Source organism: Callospermophilus lateralis, chromosome 9 (genome assembly GCF_048772815.1).
Source record: "Callospermophilus lateralis isolate mCalLat2 chromosome 9, mCalLat2.hap1, whole genome shotgun sequence".
Taxonomy (NCBI): domain Eukaryota; kingdom Metazoa; phylum Chordata; class Mammalia; order Rodentia; family Sciuridae; genus Callospermophilus; species Callospermophilus lateralis.
The window spans coordinates 27,890,579-27,913,821 of NC_135313.1; the positions used below are offsets into that span (position 1 = coordinate 27,890,579).

Sequence of the window (23,243 nt, forward strand, 5' to 3'; positions counted from 1 at the left end):
GTTAAGAAAAAGCACTTGTGATTTAGCTGTGAGCTGAACAAACTGCTTATCATAGAATATTATTTTTATTTGAAAAGATTAAATATTCTCAAAAATGAAGAGTGAGGCAGGCATGGTGGCGCACACCTGTAAACCCAGCAGCTCAGGAGGCTGAGGCAGGAGGATTGCAAGTTCAAAGCCAGCTTCAGCAAAAGCAGGGTGCTAAACAACTCAGTGAGACCCTGTCTCTAAATAAAATACAAAATAGGGCTGAGGATGTGGCTCAGTGGTTGAGTGCCCCTTAGGTTCAATCACTGATTACCAGCCGCCCCCGCCCCTGCCCCCCCCCCCCAAAAAAAAGAAGAGTGGGCCTGTCACTTCAAGTATTCACTGCAAGGATAAAATTTGGGCTGTCAAGGTGAGATCAAGATTTTTGAAAACCTGTACCTTCTGCTATAGACTTGACAGTTTCTCAATCCCTTGAGACTTTTTGATAAGATTGGAGACAATACTAATGAAAGTGAGTCTTCAATACTATGAAGAAATGCGAACTAACACTTTCCAAATGACCATCACGATATTATAAAATCATGCACTGGTCAAAGATTTATTCCTTCTGCAAGATACATCAATGACTACTGATATAACATATTCATTGATACAAATAAAAATTTCATTGTAACTAATTTAAGAAACTAACCTTTTATAATGTTTTAGTGTAATGTTAAAGGGTATCCACAATTATCTGAAAGTTTTAAAAATACAACTTTTTCCAAAATTAATATCTGTATGAGACTAAGTTATCTCATTGTTTCTTCAAAACAAATTGCAAACAAAGTCAGAGAAAGGTGAGAATCTGGTTGTCTTCTATTGGGCTAAATATTAAAGAGATTTGCCAAAGTGTAAATTATATCACATTTTTCACTCAACTGAAAAAGTGAAGAAAAACTTAAAATTATAGAGAATAACTATTTTTCTTGACTAAAGTTAATAAGGTGGTTCTTTTTTAAATATATATATATATATATATATATATATATATATATATATATATATATATATTAGTTGTAGTTTGACACAATATCTTTATTTTTTAATTTATTTTTATGTGGTGCTAAGGACTGAACACAGCACCTCATACGTGCTAGGCAAGCTGCTCTACAGCTGAGCCCCTGCCCCAGTCCCAATAAAGTGGTTCTTAATCAGATGATTTTGTCCCTCAGGGATAATTTTTAGTTGTCACAATGTGTGTGAGGGATGCTACTGGTATCTAGTGGGCAGAAGACAATGATGCTGTTAAATACCCTACAATGCACAGCACAGCCTTCACAATAGGGAATTATCTAGCTCAAAATATCAACAGTATCAAGGTTAAGAAACCCTGTATTATTGTATATATAAATATATTTAATTCTCAACTTAAATTTCTAAAACAGTAAATGTCAACATAATTCACAGAAATAGATACTCTGGAATTTTAATAGAGTTCCGAGAAAAGAACAAACTCCAAATGATACATCTCAAAATTGTAATAAAAGCACTCTACAGCTTATAATGTTTTATAGTTATGACCTATTAACTATATATCATGCAAAGTAATTAGCTAGAATAATAAAACAGGTTTTTAAAGAGCTCACCTGTTCTTTATGTGGTAATATATTGCTAAGGTCACACTGTAGAAGGAAAAAAAATATTTTAACAATTTATCTGTTATAGCTGACATTTAAAAAAAAAAAAAAAAAAGGTGTAGGGGACCTTCAAATCAGCCCTGAAATCCTCCAGTTCAGAACAGTACCATTGGGCATTTTACCCCTTATTTAATTCTGTTTATTACATACAAATTATTAAATATCTTCCCTGTCATTTGCCCGTCTACCCACAGAACCTTTTATCCCATGAGAGTTGTATTTGTCCACATGCTTAAGTTTAAGCCATAGCTTTTTTTTTTCCCCCTGAAGTTAGGCCCACATTTCAATTGATTTAGTTACCTTACCCATCTACCCACCATTTTTTATTACCCTAAAAGTAAAAAAAAATGAAAGTGCTATACACCAGATAAAATTACTTTTGCATTACTAGTAGAAAATTAGTAAGTGCCCACAAAAGATGAAAATAGGTCTAGCCCATCCTGAATAAGCAGTGCTGACAATGTAGCATAATACTAAACAGTATAATATTAATGGCAGATATTTCCAAACTGGAGTAAGTGAAATATTAATAAACAGTCAACTCTTTACACATTATGTTACTGTATTCTTAAGTTATCCAAAGATTCTTTGTATTAGGGAAAAAAGGGTTCTCTTAGGTAAATTTTTATTCCATTTGCTCTGTCTAAAATGAAGCTCAAAATGAGGGAAGGCAAATCTGAATTTTAAAAGCAGGTGTATACACTATTTTAAATTTTAAATAAAAAAAAACAATATTACTAGCATCAAAGATGGATACTTCTATAGTGCTTCAAACAGTTTTATTTCCAAAATTGATTTTAAAATCACAGAATTTGATGTTATATGCTGAAAAAGGACCACTAAACCTTATATGGCATTTTCATCCAACAACACATTGTACAAATAAAGGGGATGAAGGCTTAAATATGATTTGCCCTAGGTCCCACCGAACAATCAGAAACAGTTTTCTATACTCTTTAATAAGCAGTGGCTCCCAAACTTCGCTGCACATTGGAATTGCCTGAGGAGGTTTAAACAGACCTGACCTCTTGAGACATTCCAATTAATTGGGCATTAAGAATGATTTTAAAGTTCTCTAGGTAAGTGCAATGTGCAGCAAAATTTGAGATTGACATAGGGTTGAGATCAGAATCACCTGAATGTTTTGTGCACTTTATATCCACCACAAGTTTCCTAAAAGGCTTGTGTCTATGGATGAAGGGGAAAAGGAAAGTTGGAAAATGCATGTTTGTAGAAATGTATTCTGAAAAGAAGTCGCATAAGTGATTCTAAGAAGGCTTAGAATTCCCCTAAGAACATTCCCTTAAGAACAATGCACTAAATCCATGAAAAACATTTTTCAAAATTTTCCTAAAAGTCAATTTGCCCTATTAATTCTCTCAATAAATCTTTCTTTCAACAATAGTGAATGTACTGAATGATTATTTTTAGAATTTAATGAAAGAAACTAAAACTTACTGTACTTCCAAACACAAGACTTCTAAACAACAAACTCAGTTAAGAGATCAAAAAGCATGAAACCTACATGTGTTAGCAAGGTTACTCTTTAAAATTATATTCTGAATTATACACTGAAACATCAGAATCTTTTGAATTCAAAAGAAGCTGAGGGTTCTAACCAAAGTAGAGTGGTTTTTTAATCATGGCTATTTAGGACTGAAAACAAACATTCAGTGATTACTCAATAGATGCCAAATCTCAGAAAGGGCTTAGTTTTTGCTGAAACACAATTCAATCTCAACTAATGTTATACGCGTGAGAGGAAAGTTACATTACTGTAAGTGTGAACTTGCAGTTTTCAACTGAAGTAGAAGTTACTAATAATTTAATTAGCTAAGAAATTAAAAAGCTGGTATATTAGAAATAAAATAAGGCTAATTAGGCTTTTTAGACTAAAAAGTAAAATTAGGGATAAGAATATTAACATTCTAAAAAAGCACTTTCCAAACTATGTTCTAAAAAATCAATACTCACATTCCAAGAAGTCATTAATAATGTTCCCTGGACAACCCCAACATCGTGGGGGAAGCTCTCTACCCGGTTTTTGTTGAAGTCATTTTAATAAGTTTAAAAAGTTCATCTTGGAGTGTTTTGAAAGTGCATCTTTTATTTCAAATGCCAATATGCTTTGGTGCCAGGAGTAGACTAGATAAACAGTCCTTCCTCCTACAGTAGTTTCCAAAGTAGTTAACAAGTATTTCAGATATGAAATTCATAACTATTTTTTTTCCAGAAAAATCTGATAAAAAGCACCTCTTTATGTTCAATAGTGTCTTAACAACATAAACGCATCAAATAAAGAGGTACACTTTTCCTGAGATTCCTTATTTGCTAACTGGCTTTCCCTTTCACCAAAGTCTGAGATTAAAATGGAAATTGAAAACTCACATTTAGGTCCTTAAAAAATCAATGTATAATTGACCCCAATTTTGTAAACTGAGTACTAAAAAGGACAGTCAATAGCTGAAATTACCAAGTATGGCTGGGATGCTTTTAGCAGAAAGGGGTCTGTCACTCAGCCCTTGGCAACCTAGTTGTACTCACCATTTTATTGTGGTTCTAAGATTAGGCTGGCTGACTGTGCTGTCATCTAGAAATATTGTTGAGCATGAGCTATACTTTTTAGTAAGCTGCCCTGGAGATACCTGAAGGGGAGGGAAATAGAAGAAAATGTCACAGTAAGTTAAATCTATAAAATGTGTTTATTTTCCTTGGTTAAAATGTCAAACGATAAAGCATTAAGATATTTCTTATACTCTGTGAATTGCCTGAGTGTGATATCATGTGTGGCTCTACAGGAAACCCATTGGAGGCTCTTAACTTCACAGATGATGTTTGAGGAATGGATTATAAAATGCTGCCCTTGGTATGGTACCTATAATCAAACCTGGCAAGCATCTATTATGAATTAATCCCCTTAATAAATACTGGAAAAAGTTTAAAATAAGATTTCAGTGTTTTCCTCCTAAGCAATAAAAAGCAGTTGAGAAGGTTCTGTTTCTACTATTCAGTAACTACAATAAAATGTAATGCCTTAAATAATAAGGGCACAAAAGCATTGTGCTGCACTAAATGAAAGCCTAATACCAAATTTACTGATTTGATAGTACTAAGTGTCTAAGTGTAATTACACAAATGTTTTGGAATCAGAGGCTATGTGCCAGGGCTATTTAATCACTAACAAGGCTTGGGACCATAGGTCTGAGTCTATTCTCATATGTAGAGGGTAAAATTATTGCCTTAAGATTCTTTCACATCCAAAATCAGATGATAAAAACAACTTTGGGAATTTAGCTTTCACTTCACTTTTAAGTAGATTGCCATTACATTACTTATATGAAAACCTCAGCCATTCATTCAAGATTTTATTTACTTTATTCTCTTATTTGATCCACATCACAACACCTCCCTGCCTCATTAGTGTTACCCTTGGCCCAAAGTCTTTTTCTTCCTTGCCCCAGAAGCTTGACTCCTTCTACCTTCTGGGATACCTTTGCCAACAGCCACATCACAAAATTCATCCTCCCATTCAATATTTGCAGGGAGGTTATCTCCCACATAAGAAACTAAGCTGCTCCAAAGAAAGAAGGACTCTTACTGCTCCTATCTCCAGCTGCTGGGCATAAAATTGGGGACAAGTTAGGGAGTTCAACAACTGTCTGACAAATTATTAATTAATAATCAATTACAATTTGGAAGACAAATCTTGCTACAGATACAAATTAGTGAAAATGATTCTAAAGAGGTGACAATGAACTTTTTGAGGCCTCTAAATAAACTATCATTAAAACACTTTAGAAGTATCCATTTAATTGCAAAGGGTAAAGAGTGCAAGGATATAGTCAAATACTGAAACAGCCTAAACTACGTTAAAACAATTCTCATCCTTAAAAAGCCAATACCGAATCTCATCACTGAATAGTTGAAGATTAACAGCAGCATTCTTTAAAACCACAGATTATCGACAATTTTAATGTTCTTTTTAAAAAAAAAAAAAAAAAAAAAGCTAATTCAGATAAGCCTTCCTTCCTCCTATCAATATAATGGTTTTCATCGTGCTTTTACTTTCTCTCATCAGAACCCCTACAAATAAATGAAAAATGGGACAGGGAGAAGACCTAGCTGAAAGTACAGAGCACTTAAAAGTCACCAGTAGTCCACAGTCAGAAATATCCATAAGAAACATAAAATTGCATTTTGCTTGTTTTAGATGTTTTTATGGCAAAGTCACTTTTTTCCCTTATTAACAAAAAGTGACAGAAGTTATATTTTTAAAAAGTATAATTATTTTGGAGGAATAAATTCTCCTTTTAACTAAAAATGTTTTAACTATATCTAAGTTTGGATATGTTTCTTAAGCTATTCAGTTAATATGTATACTGTTGAAAAAAAAATCACTACACTGGAATAAAAAAGAGGGGCGAAAATGAATCAAAATGTAGACTAGTTGGTAGAACTTTAGGTGATATTTTCTTCCATTTTCTCTATTTACAATTTTTTTTTCATATCATGAATGTATATTGGCTTGTCTTTGAAAACATTAATGCCAAGTCATTCAAAAATTTTTAATTAGATGTGGTCTTACAAACTATGAAAGCTCCATTAATGAATCAGCAACTTACTGGCTAGATCCAACCAAAAAACATTCATCACTTCCCTTTAGTCCAGGCTTACTCTAAACTGATAAAGACAGAGGAATCATTCATGTTATAGGAAGAGTCATTTCTGTTACCTTCTCTCCCACTGTAATCAGGCCATTCCCAAATTTCAAGGTGACTAGAAAAGCTGAATGCAAAAATTCTGTTGCCAATATATAGCAAAGGACATACCATCACTTCCAGCTATTCAAACATTTCAATCTTGAGACTAGAGGGTGGCAGAATGAAGCCTCTAAGCAAAGCCTAGAATACAGCTGCCCACAAGTAACTTTCCCCTCAGCTTGCATGAAAAATTAGGACAACTTGCCCTTTATTGTTAAAACGTTAACCACTGCTGGCTCACAACTACAAAAAACTACACTGACAAACATAAGGATATAAAATACAAATACTGGGCTGGGGATGTGGCTCAAGCAGTAGCGCGCTCGCCTGGCATGCGTGCTGCCTGGGTTCGATCCTCAACACCACACACACACAAAGATGTTGTGTCCGCCGAAAACTAAAAAATATTAAAAACTCTCTCTCTCTCTCTAAAAATAAAATAAAATAAAATACAAATACTTAAAAAAAAAACATTCCTGACAGATGGTTACTAAAAGAGACACAAACAATAGCATCTTTCTTCTTCCAATCAGCACAAATGATAAGGTACAGAATTTTGTAATTCTTACAGGAAAGGGAGTACTTAAGTAGACTTAAGGTCAAATGGCAAAGACTAGAAAATGATACCTACTAATCTGGTAAATCATAACCAGAACCTTACCATCAAAGGTTAAGAATTTGTTGAAATCCTGTCCCCACCCATTGACTTTTCCCTTTGTGCCTATAGCCGTTTATCTATTAAAAAACAAAAACAAAAGCCTGAAATCCCCCCCCTTCATAATACATATTTGGGATATGTTTCTCTTTTTAATATTTATTTTTTAGTTTTAGGTGAACACAATATTTTTATTTTGTTTCTATGTGGTGCTGAGAATTGAACCCAGTGCCTCATGCATGCTAGGCGAGCGCACTACCACTTGAGCCACATCCCTAGCCCCTGGGATGTGTTTTTAACAATCAATAACATTTAATCAACCTCAAATTTTCTAACACTTTATGCATTCATGAAAACTATTCCAACTTTTGTTGCACAGTAACAAGACAATACAGCAGGATGTGTATTTGAAAGAATTCTAAAACATGGCCTTATATATGTTAATTACAGGTAAAACTTTTAAAAGTTTGGACCAATATCATTAAGCATATTGATTTTGAGCTTAGATATATACTTGAAATACAGGTTCTAAATTCATTTATTAAACATTGAAGATTGACCACACAAATATACCCCTTTCCTCCTGAAATCTCATTAAAGGTATAAAATATAGGTTTATCACTAAGACTAGGAGACAGGATAGAGAGATGATTTTTTAATGTTTGAAATATTAAAGTAGATAAAAGAATAGTAACATGACAGAAGAGTAGAAACACAACTCTGGTGGCCATGAAGAATCAATGGCAGGAATAAGCAAGTCAGTTTATCTTGCAGAACCCATAGACTCAGATTTCAGAGGCACAAAGCACCTTGGAATGAAACATAAAACAAAGATAAAGGAGGTCAATTGGAAATTTGTAGTTAGAACCCAAAGTCCATCTGTCCTCCATTTTATAGGGATCTAGATATTAATTCTCCAGATATATTAAACCTGACAGTTTCTGGGCTTAGAGTTACCATTCTCAGAGACACTGTGGGTAAAAGCTGGAAAATAAGAGGAAAAAACTATATACTCCACACCTCCCTTTCCCAACTTCTGAAAAATAAGCAACCATGCTTGTACTCCCTAGGCAGAAAAGTGGAAGATCCTTCTCTGAAGAAACTGAACTATCCAGAGTCAGGGCCCCCCAGATAATAAAAATACTGAGGTCCCAACAAATGAAAAGCTGGGCATGGCCTCCAAATCATTGGAGTGAAATCCATCAGTTAACAAGTCCTTCTCATACATGGTGCTTCAAACCAGACAAAGTCAGGGTCTACCACACATTTGAGGCAAGCCTAGAATGAAGGATTAAAAAAAGGAATTCATGGGAGTGCTTAAAATTTAAGAGTAAGTGAAAACTCAAGACAAAAAATTCAAGAGAAGGGCTGAAGAATCTCTAACTAGGACAAAAAGACAAACCAGAAAATGGGGGAGGGAATAGAAATTGGACACTGGTGTAGAAATACTGTCAAAGAGGCCTAACATCTGAATGACAAGAATACAAGGGGGAAAAAAAAAAAGAAAATATCAATGAAATACAAGAAAATTTTCTACAAAGAGCTAATCTGCAAACTAATGGCCCCAATAAAATAAAAAGGTTCCTAACAGCCAGGCGTGGTGGCATAAGCCTGTAATCCCAGTGGCCCAGGAGAGTGAGGCAAGAGGATTGTGAGTTCAAAGCCAGCCTCAGCAAAAGTGACTCATTAAGCAACTTAGTGAGATCCTGTCTCTAAATAAAATGCAAATTAGGGCTGGGGATGTGGCTCAGTGGTTCAGTGCCCCTGAGTTCAATCCCTGGTACCAAAAATTAAAAAGGTTCATTAACAAGCCATATCATGCAACCACAGAATCCCCCAGATAGAGAAGATACTAAAGCTTTCAGAGAAGGTATGGGGGAAAATTACTAAAGCTGTTTATATATAATGTAGAATACAATGGCAAAAATTTATAAATGAGGAGACAATAAAGAAATATCGGAACTGGGGCTATGGCTCAGTGGTAGAGCACTTGCCTCGTACATGTGAGGCACTAGGTGCAATCCTCCTCAGCATCACGTAAAAAAATAAATGAATAAATAAAGATATTGTGTCCATGTGCAGCTAAAAAAAAATTAAAAAAAAAAAAAAAAGAAGTATCTTCACCACTGGAATAATTAGTTTCAACCTAGAATCCTACTTATACTTTTACCAATAGGAGGAGCACATTTATGTGCCCTTTCCCAGGAAAATGTATAAGAGGTATAAGACGACAAAGGGAAACACAAAAATTACAGGATCCAATACAAGAGAGCAGTTATTCGAGATCCCAGATGACTTCAGAAAGATACCCCAGGAAAAATAGGCAGAGAACTGCTTAACAAAACACCAGTCTGTTTTAGAGTAGAATGATAGAAGACTGAGATAGAATTTAGAGTAGAATGATAGAAGACTCCAGGAAAAAAGATTAAACTGATGTGGTTTAGTAAAGGAAAACATTTTTTATAGGCATGTGACAGATGTTAAAACATTTGGGGGGAACAGACAAGTGAAAATAGGAAATTCCACAAAAAAAAATTGAAGAGTATGAAAGCAAACACGCCAGTGAGGGGGCCACTTACTACATGTGGCTGTGTGAGTTAATGTTCATTAGGAAATGGTGGATTATCGCAGGAGGAATACAGAAGTGCTCAGACTTCAGAAATATCTTTTTAAGAGGAAAATTAAGGGTGAACAGGAGGTGGCACAAAGTACAATATGACAGCAGTGAAAAATATTTGCAAGTCAATGTAAATATCGATCAGTGATTTAATAATAAAATGTGATACATGTTAAGGAAATAACAGCAGGGGAATAAGGTCACAGTGGAATGAGAAAGCTAAACTTTCACCTGCTACAAATTACAGGAAATCAACAGCTAATGCTAAAAACTGACTTACTAATAGTTTGTTACTTTAATTAAAAAAAAAAAAAAAAAGACCAAAAAATTAAGGCAAAATATTTCAGGCATATCTTTATATCACAACCACGTTACTGAAATTTAACTGTCAGAAACCTTTAAAAACTGGACATTACTAAGTCAAAGATTTCCCTGAGTAAATTTAATCCTTAAGAAATTGGAGAGATTTAGAAAATCCACAAAAAGTGGACCCTGCTAACATTAATAAATCACCATTATATATATTTTTTTAAAAATCACAGTAGACATACTTTTAATTCATTATAAGTTTAACTGTTTACTTACATGGTTTAAATGGTTGCTCTTCCTCTTTTCACGCACTAAGAATAAAAAAAAAATTAACTGATCAATTCTGGTACAAATGTCATAGAAAAATAAAAAGTAGCTAATTATCTGATGAATTACCAATATACAAAATGACAAAGTTCAATTCTTTTTTTAAATAATTTCCAACAAAATTAATAATCTGAATTTTCTGGCAAGATAAATTTCATATAATAAAATCTAAAAATTTAGTTCTACTTTTTTACTAGCAGATAATCTATTACATATAAATGAGAGACTTTCCATATACAAAAGGGGCAAAACAAATTGAGCTAGGTAGGAAATATAGCTAATAAGATAGTACACATACTACATACCTGAATCATTAAATAGTAGTATTTTATAGTTCTACATTTCCTTACCGCTTACTTTAATTACAAGGATCTAAGAGGTGATAGCTCTAGGAAACTGTTTTTGGCTAGGCAGCCATTTCTAGATGCATCTGAATCCTAGAAACTTCCTGAACCACCTATTGATAATCTACCAAAATAAAAAAATTAATGGGCCTTTATACAGTTGGAAAGTAGCCTATTTAAAATTTTTAAATGAGTGTGCTAACCTAATTGAACATGATTATCTATAGCACACTGATTTCATTATGTTCTAATTAAGGCCAGAAAAGTATATGCTCCTAAGAGGGACTTGGGCCACACTTTGTTTCCCACACTGCCTCCTCCTTTAACGCTAGACGGCACTGTAGTCACACATTCCTTCCCACTAAAAAGAGCAGCAGGGATAGTTTTTTACTTCCTCACACTCTAGAATACAGTTCTTAAAGAAACTGAGACATAGCAATGCTAATCAGAAATGGCCAGATGAAGATAGGAAAAGTAGACACATAGCAACCACCAATTTTTACTGTGGTACATTACCCCAAATGTAATACAGAACCCCCCATTTTTTATATTCTTCTTGTTGTAATAAACTAAATCAGTTTTGCCTTTAAATTTTTTGGTTTTTTTAGTTGTACATGGACACAATGCCTTTATTTATTTTTATGTGATGCTATGATAAAACCCAGTGCCTTACACGTGCTAGGCAAGTGCTCTATCACTGAGCCATAACTCCAGCCCCTCATTTTTGCTTTTTAGCAAAAAATAGATTTGACCAAACATTAAGAAAAACAGCACAGATGAAGAAAAATCCTACAGTTTTAATGGTTCATCCTAAAACAAGCAGGGCACATGAAATTTACACTAGTTTCAGACACTGGCTAACCTCTTGGGAAACACCATAATTCATGTTTGTTCCAGTTTTTAATACATTAGGATGAAAAAGCTTTGAATGGCTTAAAAGTTCTGAGTAGGATAAATCAAGATGTGAGATAGGCTCATTTATTTAGAGGACTGTAAAATAAGCTCAAAATCAGATTCAATCCCCATATGTAAACAACTGATTTTTAAAAAATTTGTTCATATGAAAACCTAATTAAAACCTAAATCATATTATTTATCTTTAAAACATGCTCTGAGGATCAAGGGGGAAGGGTAAAAAATAATATGGAATACTAGGTATAAATCAATGACCACTTCTAAATTGTGTGGCAACTGTCTTTATTAAGAGATAACGAAGTGTATAAACACAAAGTCTACCTGTATTAATTAAAGGAGAGTACATATCATCACATATAAAAAAGTCATGTAGAATATATGTAACATTTAAAATTTTAAAGCAATGTAGGAGTTCTTCTAAATATCTTCTATGATATACCATATAAAATAGTCCTTTCTTTGGTAGGGAAAAATATTGTCTTACCATCTGTCTGAGATTTGCTCAGGAAAATTGTGCTTGCCCTTGGATGGTCAGAAGGGTTTGATTCCAAAGCTAAATCTATAGAGAAAGAGAAAAAGATGTGATAATTTAGTTCAATAAAAGAGTAGATGGTTTTTAAATAGATACATATCAGGTTTAATCACTTTCAAGAGTCTTAGAAAAAATTTTAGTTATGAACATGTAGGAAACAAGCAACAATATAAAAACGCTACAGGGTAACTGTAAAATCCTAGATTCTCTCCGCACATGTGGAGCAAAACCAGGCTAGGCTGGGTCTGAGACTTTTTTTAAAAAAAATAATTGAATCAACTTTTAGATAAACCGTTTACAAGACCACCTCTTCTTGTCCTCCAGAAATGCAAGCACTCTTCTCTGTGCTGATATTACCAGCACATTTCAGGAACAGTCTCAACAAGTGATGCCCTGGCCAATTACTGTCAAACACTGGCTCAATATATCAAATATGCCAAAACAAGATTGTTTTGACAAATGTTTTTCAGACAATCACAAGGCTAATTCTAACTTCTTTCAACAAGTAAATTAATCTAGTTAGCTTTGGCTTATTTGTGGGCTATTCATTATGGCAGATATAAGAGGACTGCATAAAAATTCAATGTCCTAACCTACAAAAACACTTCCATGAAAAAAAAACTGATTAAAAAACAAAAACAGAAACTTCTGTCCTTAATTTCCAAGACAACACTCTTCTCTCTTCATTCTTAATCCCTACAGTCCACATGGGGAACAAGATGTGATAATCTATTTAGTCAAGACTATAAAACAGATTCATAAATTCTGTTTATACTTTGCCATCATGGGACAGCAAAAGTTGTCAGAATGTGGGAACCTACAACACTCCTCAGCAATGTCCAATCTCAAGCCATTTAAGAAGATGGACCAAGATCTAAACAGAGTAACAGTAAGGCAATTATTTCCCAAACCATATTTTAGTAATTGTCCTACTTTAAAAGGAAAAAAAGAAAAGGATTCAATGTCCAAATCACAAAACACTACCATCCAAGGTTCTTACAAAATCAAAATGTATACTGATATATTACTCAGTATATTTCACAAATTTGTCTACTTAAAATACTTTCTCCCCCTCCAAGTAATATCGTTAAAATCTTGCATGAACATAATTTGGGACTTCCTGATTTAATGGAAATCCAATTCATCCATTTTAATGGTACTGTCAGATCATCAGAAACTAACATATTTAAGCCAACTACTCTGTCCTTCATGGAAATTTATTCACATAAGTTTATTAAACTGCTTTTGAAGAAAACTATTCTTATGTAAAAGACCCACAAAACAGTTTTTTTTTACATGATGAAAGGATGATAAGACAATGGAAAAATAAAATCATGTGAGCACAGAATGACAAAAAGATTTTCATAGCTATCTCCCTAAAGCTTCTGAAGGGATTTGGGACTACTTCCTCCCCCAAATAAAGCAAATATATTACAATTTTAATTTAAAACATAATTTGCAGAATTATTGAAGTATCTTAAAAGTTTGCAGAAATAGCCATATTATATATTAACAACAATGTAATGATAAAACTTAATTCAAAATGTTCAATGGAAGTCTAGGGAAATTAAGTATCACAATTACAGAGGAGCAGGCTTAAAACACACACATAAAAATCCTAAAATCAAAATATGCTACTACGAATATTAAACAACATTCAGGGAGAGGTATAAAAGAAATTACAACCCCCAGACAAAAAGCAAAATTAGCCCAAGTGACAAGCTGACAACTCTCTACCTCCCACCCTAGGTTTTAAGGTGGGCGCAAGACCCTGGGCTAGACAATTAATTAGAGCTCACTTGAGACTTACTAAGTTCTAGAGGAAAACGGCAAAGCTGTTCTCTAGGACCATTAACTAGCCTAGTCAGCAGCTGTTGCTGGCTAACTTTGCAATCGTGAGAAATAAAGCCTTTTCAGGTGAGATGAACAGCAGGGGAAGAACTGAGATAGGTTCTGAGATCATATAATTCCCGAGTCAGGTTGTACCTAATCTCTGAAATCCTTGTTATACAAGTCTATTTAGATATAGATTTTAACTTGCAAATGTAAAAGACCTGCTTAATCATCAGTACTAATGAACATACCAAAGGTGGCGATGGATTAAATTATCACTTGCTCATTTAATGAATCTGTTTAATAACAGAAATTTGCAAAAGCCAAATTTAAAAATTATCAATACTCTTATAACCATTACTTTTAGTTGCTTTTCTTATTATTTTTTAAAATAATAATAATTATTATTTTATTATTATGTTTAAAAAACTGCTCTTGGGGTTGTGGCTCAGTGATAGAGGACCTTGGTGTTCAATCCCCAGTATGGTAGGGACAGCTCCCGGGCTGGCATATAGCTCAGTGGTAAAGTATTTGTCTAGCATGTCTGAGGCCCTGGGCACTACAAACAAATGAACAACAAAAAGACAGAAAATCCTCTTATCAGTATACCATTTATGTCTTATTACATGAAAATGACTTCTACCCCCCTTACAGTATATTTACTATTTAATTCATACATACATAATGATGCAGCCAAGTATCATTCCTATACTTAATCTATTCTGGGGGAATTTAGGCATTTACAACACTCTATTCTAATATTATGAAGAAAACCTTCAAGTGCATAGTTTTTAAATTATTCTTTTTATTTCCTTGGAAAGACTTATAAAAATGGGATGACTAGAAAAGATTGAATCATTTTCATGGTTCAATATGTACAGTGCTAAAACTGCTTTCTAAAAGAAGAGCACAAGCTAACAATTATAACAATAAACAGTTTTAATTCCTACCCCAGTTTTGGATACCTAAAAAAGAAAAAAGTCCTGTTATGTGAATGAGGCCCATTACTGTGACTCTAATTGACTATTCTCCAGTGGTTAACAGTGGTATTTCCATTTTGATGAGTTTCAGATATTTATATATACTGTAGGCATTGTATCCACTAGGACCTTAGGGTTGTCAATTTACACAAGATTTTCAGAAAATATTGATTTTTGTCTTTAGCCCATCATAGTTTTCTATATAACTTGCATTTCTGATTATGCTAAGTACCAGATGTTGGTATTAAATGTATAGAACGGACATTTAAGCCATTAGATAGTAAACTCATATACATACTATTATTTCTGCAATCTCCATCAAATCTACTGCCAAGAGCCTAAGGAGACTCTGATAAATCACACTACACTATTTCCACTATCACAAAGGTAAAACTGCCCACTATGAAGCAAGGCATCAGGTCCCACAAACATGCACACAGCATACATAAATTTAGAGATGTCAGGAAATAAAAATAAATTACCATGCATCTTATGATGTGAATCCCTTTAAAATCATTTAAGAAACCAGTAAAAATGTTTTAAATTAAGAAAAATATTCTTTTATCTCAATGATTAGGGGTGTTGTGATTAAAATTGTAAGAGACTTTGTATTATCAATTTAAATTGTAATTTAACTGGACAGTATGATAGGCTGACACTGGAAAAGCACAACTTAAAAAAATTAAACTCCAGTCTTAATGTAAAGATCTTTGATATCAAAAGCTGCTTTTTCGGGCTGGGGATGTGGCTCAAGCAGTGGCACGCTCACCTGGCATGCATGGGGTGCTGGATTCGATCCTCAGCACCACATAAAAATAAAAATAAAGATGTTATGTCCACCGAAAACTAAAAAATAAATATTAAAAAAAACTGCTTCTCTCTAGTCTATCAGTTGTTATGACCCACTCTGACTGCGCAGATATTAAAAAATGTGAAAGCATATGCGACTAACTGAAATACATTACTAAAGGCTGAAAAGTGTTGAAGTTAAGTAACCATAAACTGTCATGAAATTATTTCCTAGCCAGGTGTGGTGGCACATGCCTGTAATCCCAGCGGCTTGGGAGGCTGAAACAGGAGAATAGCGAGGTTCAAAGCCAGCCTCAGTTAACTGTGAGGCACTAAGCAACTCAGTGAGACCCTGTCTCTAAATAAACCACAAAAATAGGGCTTGGGATGTGGCTTAGTGGTCAAGTGCCCCTGAGTTCAATCCCCAGTATCCAAAAAAAAAAAAAAAAAAAAATATATATATATATATATATATATTATATATTTTTCCTTGTCAAAATATTCAAGGGAGTAGGTAGTGACCAAGAAACTATTGGACTTTGCTGCATCACAGTATATTTCAGAAATATACTGATTTTAACATTGATTTCAATATATCCTAATTAAATAGATGTCAGCAGTTTCGGGGCCAACTTCTGGGCATCTATTTATTGAAAGGCTCAATCCATTTACTGACCTGTTCGATTTTCCCTTACTGTACATTATAAGAATACACAAATGTTTCAAGTGCCACAATCACCATGCAAACTTAATGATTTTATCTCTGAGTCCACATTTTCTACCATCAGGTAATTCTTCACCTGGCAGCCTTGAGCTGGCCTGCCTCAGCAGAGGGCAACAGCAGAGCTCCTGCATGCTGTTAGTGCTGGCTCCTATCTGGTTTCTCTTTTGTAGCCTCTGGTGGTACTAATTCTGGCTTCCAATTCATTTCTGGACCTGCATATCCATCAGTTCTCAGTCTTGCCCTGTTTTAATTTTCCATCTGTTTTAGTGAAAATGACTGAAATGTGACATTTCAGACACGGTAATATACCTTTCCTCCATTATATTTTTCTTAAGAGCACTTTACTCAATTTCTTAGGGTTCTAAGAACATTCCTAGGTTACAAGATACTACCTTCCATTTCATTGTATATTATCCAATGCTACTGTTTAAACAGTAAGACTTAATTATTTTAATATTCTGGGGGCAGGGAAGGTAGCATCCAAAAAAGCCTATGAGTCAGTCTATAAATTATTTTCCTATATGCCACATATCTGGAATTTACATTCTTGAACTACCAAGTTTTATTTTTCAAAACCTTGGAAAATTTAATTTATACTTTTCAGAGGCCATCTTCTCATATGTAAAACAGTTTTAGTTGCTATACTGTCTAACCTAAAACACTGAGAATCAAATGAAATGCAAGATGAATCTTTATAGTGTATATTACAATCACAAAACAAAGCTTTCACAAACTCAAAAATAAACAAATAAACATTTAGCATTTCACTGGAAAACTCATACCTAAAATAACATCCCAAAATAATACATTGGGCAAACACACTTTTGCTACCCACTAAAGGAAAAGGTACACACAAGATTATCAAGAATTCCTCCCAGGGCTGGGGATGTGGCTCAAGTGGTAGCACGCTCGCCTGGCACGCGTGCGGCCCGGGTTCGATTCTCAGCACCACGTACAAAGATGTTGTGTCCGCCGATAACTAAAAAATAAATATTAAAAAATTCTCATTCTCTCTCTCTCTCTCTCTCTCTTTAAAAAAAAAAAAAAAGAATTCCTCCCAGTGTTGTTAGAGTTTTAAATATGCAAATGCACATTATTTTCCTTGCTTTAATGTAGATTACTGTATTTTTTTAAAATGTATACTTTGGAGATCATTCCATAAGCATTGTTTTTTGCAGCTCTATAGAGATACAAAGATATTTACATAGTATTTACATTCACTATATGGATGTCCCAGTTTCTTTTACCAGTCCCTTACAAGATATTTGAATTATTGTCAACATTTTGCTATTGAAAATGATAAAACAAACCTTGTACATGTGTTGTTCCATATTTGTGGTGATGTACCTTTAGAATAAATTCCTTTAAGCAGGACTTCTGGATTAAATGTATCTGCAGTGTTGTGAGATTATGCCAAATGCTTATTGATGGGGTCAAAACATTTTGTATTTCCATAAGAATACATGAATTTAACCACCTTCATGGCCTCACCCCCAAGATTGTACTGTCAAGTTTTAGGATTTTTCTCCCCGAAGAGAAATTGCCACAGTTTTCATGTGCATTTTTCTTATGTGTGAAGGTATGTTTAAGGATCACTTGAATTCCTTTTTCTGTGACTTGTCTATTCATCTTTGTTAACATTTAGATTCACTCAATTTCTTTATTTCTTTTTTTTTTTTTTTTTTTTGTACCAGGAGTACCAATTCAGGGGTACTCAACCACTGAGCCACATCCCCAGCCCCATTTTACATTTTAATTAGAGACAGGGTCTGTCATTACTGAGTTGCTTAGCACCTTGCCTTTGCTGAGGCTGGCTCTGAACTCACAATCCTCCTGCCTTAACCTCCAGAGATGCTGGGATTACAGGCATGCACCACCATGCCGGCCTCAATTTCTTTAAATTAGCTATTTTAGGCCCTTATTAATATTGCTTTTTTGTCCAGATCACTATTGGCTCTCCCCTGAACTACTGGCACCTGCAGGTAGGTCTCCCTGTTTCCACCCTTGCTGCATCACAATGCATTCTCACAGAACAGCTAATCTATTTGTTTTTTTTTGTTTGTTTGTTTTTAAAATATTCCCTTATCTCTAATCCTCCAATGGTTTCCCAATACTACTGAAGTCTAGGTTCTTTGTCAAGATCTGCTGGGCATACAAAGCCTTACTTAGAACATCACGTTCTTCCTGGCATCCCTTTCACTCTGCTACAGTCAGCCTTGTGTACTGTCCTTTCCCACCAGAAGAAATCCAAAAGGAGTTATCCCTCTGCGAGGAAGGTTCCTCCCACCACACACAGTTCTCTCTCATTTTTAGGACAGCTTACACATCACTAAAGGAGAACAGACATCTTTCACCACCTCACATAAAGGCATGTAAAACTGCTCTCCTACCCAATCATTAGCCGCTTGCTTTCTTCTCACCACCTCACTACCTGATATTTTTTTATTTTTTATGTGCTTCTTACCATCTCCATTCTAGCATGTAAGGATCAGGATTAGGAAGAGCGCTCTTATATACCACTGTTGGCCCTAGAGCTGGAAAATTGCCTGATCATTCAAAGGTACTCAATAAATGTTAGTGTACTCAAAACCAGTTAAGTTGCTCCTGTTTACCCATTATCATCTAAGATTTCTTTTAATGCTGTTTCTTATTTGACACCTAAAATCAGCATTATTTGCAGATCTCTTAGAGTGGTAGCTATTCAGAATTAAAAACATGAAATAAACTACCAAGTACTGAAAAACAGAGTTCTAATGTCCAGCAAAACGTCAATTATAACTAATTTTGCATAAGAACATTTAATACTAAAAATACCTTAACTGCAAAATGACTCATCCTAAGGACTTAAACTGTGTCACAAGGGAAAATATGCCATCTGAATTCTATAGTAGAAAGGTCATCAAAATGTGTTTTTATCTGTGTCCCCAGAATCAAACATTTAATGGTCCTGTTTGATTTTACTATAAAAGATGCCCAATGATAAAGGTTAGGGAAATAAATGATGCTCTAACTACTCAACAATACACTAGCAGTTATTGAAAAAAAAGCAGTAAGCACTGACATGGAAAGACATCCTGGGGCACTCTGTATATATCAAGCACTGTCCCAGGGACTGTGTCTCTTATTTCATTGTTTTAAAAAAGTTAAAAAGCAGCACATAGAGTGATTTCATTTTTATAAAATAAACAGAATGTTAATAATATATGCATATAAAAGGGTCAGAATAACCAACACAAAAGTTTGCCTTGGTGTGAATGAAAGACTTTCTGTTTTTACTGAATCTTTTACATCAAATACACTTGATAATGTAATTGAAATGGGGAACTGGGGTTGTGGCTCAGTGGTAAAGTGTTTGCTTCACATGCATGGGGCAATGGGCTTGATCCTCAGCACCACATAAATAAAATAAAGGTATTGTGTCCATCTACAATTTTTTTTTTATTTTTTAAATATGGTGGGGGGGCGGTAGAGGAATGGTGGTGGGGAAAGGGTAGTAAATCATCTACTAGAAAGAGGACAGATCTGTTGCCCAGGGTTGTTGTTGTTTGTTTTGGGTACTGGAGATTGAACCCAGGGACACCAAGTCACATCCCCAACCCTTTTTGTATTTTATTTAGACACAGGGTCTTGCCGAGTTGCTCAGAGCCCTGCTAAATTATTCACTGGGATTACAGTCTTGCCACCACACCTGGCTGCCCAGGACTTTTTTCACATCATATTGCCAATTCATTCCCTATCCTACCCCCTTCAAAGGGGTCACCTGAAACAGCACTCTTAGCCAGCAAATTAGCAAAGCTCCTAAGATTGGAGCATAAAAAACTATATGAAAAGTTGAGTAATAAAATTGGATAACAAGATCTTACTACTTCATTTTGTGATACTGATATTACCATCCGTTATATTAGATACACTGTCAAATAAAGGCCAACTACTTGAGTCTATTTGAAATCCACATTAGGTTCTTAAGAACAGCTCTGAAATAATCTTAAGAAATACTGTTCTGAAATGTTTCAAAGAGTAAAAAGTACATTATACTGTATGGTTTAATCTAAAAAAATCAAAACAATTCTTCATTGTAGAAGAGGTAAAATGTTTTATACCTAAGGTATTTCTTAGTTTCCAGGGAAACCAATGTAAAATTGTCTGAAATAAAGATATTAAAAGCAAACTTTCAATGTACTTATACTTTATATTTGGTGCTCTAACTTGTTTCTAAGGAAACTTAAGAATAATAGCCAAATGTTGAAACTGGTTCAATCCTTAACACCCACTGAATACATACACACATAAATAAATGTATTGTTTATACAACTAAAAATATTTTTAAACGATGGGAGTAAATTGTAAGAGACAAGTCTACTTTATAAATGCATTTTTAAAAAGTTTTTCCTTAGGAGCTGAATTTGGCATATCTGCTACCTCTAATCAGACATAGCCAGTTCCTATCTTCCTTTCTTCATCATAAATGCAGGAATAATACACATATGCTTCCTTTGTATTTGGAAGGGTCAAATGAGATCACACATGAAAATGTTGTGAATACTAAAGATTTAAACAAAGGTTTTACTTGAAATCTATCCAAACTACCCCATATACTAATTGGTTTGTAAAATCAAACTTACCTTTCACCACCCAAGCAGAACAGCTTTCACATGTACTTACACGCTTTATTTTTAAAGGTGCAATTAATGCATATATTTGTTCATTCTATCACAATTTCTGAATATTCTGAAAAGTTACAAAGGCATGTCCATCATGAGCCTTAATTATTCTAACATAAAGAAAATAAGTGCCAGGCTGGGGAGGTAAGCTCAGTGATGGTCTTTGCCTAACATGCCTGAAACCCTTAGTTCAATCCCCAGCACTGTGAAAACAGAGAGGGGAAGAAAAGACACAAACAAGCAAAATAAACCAAGAGTCCAACTAAAATTTACATAGAACTATAAGACATCTGCTCTATAGTAATGAAATAATCTCTGCCATTTAAATGAAACAAATGGATCAACAGGGCAAACATCTGTAGAATACAACGTTTTCCATTTTAAAAGATTTAAGTCTTCATTCAAGAACCACCCAGTTACTCAGAATTATGTTTACCTAGATGCGTCCATTTCCAAATTCTATGGTAAAAATCAAAGGTTCCCTCTCTTCTCTCACCTCCCATCCCTCACTCTCCCATCCCTCATGGTTTAGAGCATGAAAAGCTTTCCTTTCACTTAAACATTCTAAGTGCTGAACAGGATTCTAGTGATGGGAGGGGGGAGGGAAGGAGGGGAAGCCATGGAAACAAACTAGCGCCTACAGGGTCTGGCATTTTAATTTCCAAAACCATTACATTACTAATTAAAGCCTAAATTTGTTTTGACTACTTTGAAACGTTTGACCAGCAATCTCATGGACCACCTCACCTCTCCTCTCCTCCAGAGATAAATGAAGTCCGCTAAGTGACTGCGTAGGCTTCAGACACGTTTGTCAAAGTGGGAATTAAAGTAATCGTAACTCCGTGGGTAATGTTCTTTGGGTGAAAAACAAAAAACAAACAAACAAACAAAAGCAAAAACCGAAGCCCTGGCAGTAACCTTCGACACTTTTCAGAGTTATTTTAAGGCCCCTTTCCCCCGGTTTTTTTCTTTTGTGTTCAAATCACAGTTGGAAAGAATAAAGCAGTTCTATCCAGGAGACTTAAAACAGTCTGCTTAATATCAAACTCCTATGGCAACCTCTATTTGAATCTAAAGTAATCCTCAAACGTTTGGGTCTGAATTGCTCGAATATCAGCTACCTTAACCGGTGTTTGGAATAAACAATCAGGTTCTCACCTGGCTTCTTCACTTAGGTACCATCTGGATAGATAAGGATAGGGAGGAAGGGATGGATACTCCGAAGTTGGGGCAACTGAATTTTCACTAAGCAAAGGAAGCAAATATACCAAAACAGTCGTGCAGAGTCCCATGAGACACTGAATAGAAAGAAAACCAGAAAGGGCCGAAAACTGGAGGGTTCCAGGACAGCTTGGGGAATGTGCAAGGGGGCAAGAACTGGGCGGCAAAATAGGGAGGGAAACAAGCTGGCCAGACGGGGAGGGGAAAGAATAAGGGGTGGGGACGCCAAGCAGAGCCAGCTAGCATCCCGGTGTCCAGCCTTGGGAAAGCCGGCTCTGGGCAGGAAGGAGCTCGAGGCGGCGGCTGCCTCCCGAGGACCCTGAGGGCGGCGGAGGCCAGCGATGCTTCCTAGAGCGGACGGGGTCCACCGCCCCCTTACCTTCCGGCATCTCGCGGTCACTGATGTGCTGCAGGTGGTGGCCCTCGCCGGCTCCAAAATCTAACTCGGCGGGCTCCACGGCAGCGGGCGCCGGCGCTACGGCCACCGCCACTGCGTCCCCAGCCGCCGCCTCATAGAGCTCAGACTCGTAGTCCGGCTCCGCCGGCCCCGTGCGACGGCCTAGCTTGGGGCTGGCATTGGGGGACACGCAACAGGTCAGCGTGTTCCCCATGGGGCGCCTCCGCTCCTCTCCGCCGCCGCCCGCGCCTTCACTCGCCCCCGACTCCGCTGCGCTCAGTGGCCGCCCCCTCCCCCAACAATGGCGCGGCCGGCGCTGGCAGCCCCGGGCTATGCCAGGGCTGCTTCGCACATGCAGACGCGGCCTCGCCCGCCGCTCGCCTGCCCGCCCCGCCGCCCGGCCCCGGGCAGGGCTCCGGCCTCGGCCGCACCCCCGCCGCCACGCCGCGGCCGCTTTCTCAGAGCCGACTAGTCTGCGAGGGCGGCGACCAACCCGGCTTATTTAAAAGGGG

At 35.9% G+C, this 23,243-nt stretch overlaps 1 protein-coding gene across 3 annotated transcripts in view; it reads right to left on the reverse strand.

Annotated features, from left to right (window-relative positions):
* The window catches only part of Ccnyl1 (cyclin Y like 1), a 36,727-nt gene extending 13,715 nt beyond the window's left edge, over positions 1-23,012 (reverse strand). For 2 of the 3 annotated variants that reach the window (XM_077110244.1, XM_076865829.2), the window contains exons 1-5: positions 22,714-23,012; positions 12,079-12,153; positions 10,285-10,319; positions 4,212-4,312; positions 1,617-1,652 (exon numbers count right to left, since the gene is read on the reverse strand). In XM_077110244.1, coding sequence (XP_076966359.1) covers positions 1,617-1,652; positions 4,212-4,312; positions 10,285-10,319; positions 12,079-12,153; positions 22,714-22,945 — 479 coding nt within the window. In that variant the 5' untranslated portion in view covers positions 22,946-23,012. The remainder of the gene's footprint in view (positions 1-1,616; positions 1,653-4,211; positions 4,313-10,284; positions 10,320-12,078; positions 12,154-22,713) is intronic. The other variant, XM_077110245.1, reaches the window with a different exon arrangement.
* Positions 23,013-23,243: the final 231 nt, after the last annotated feature.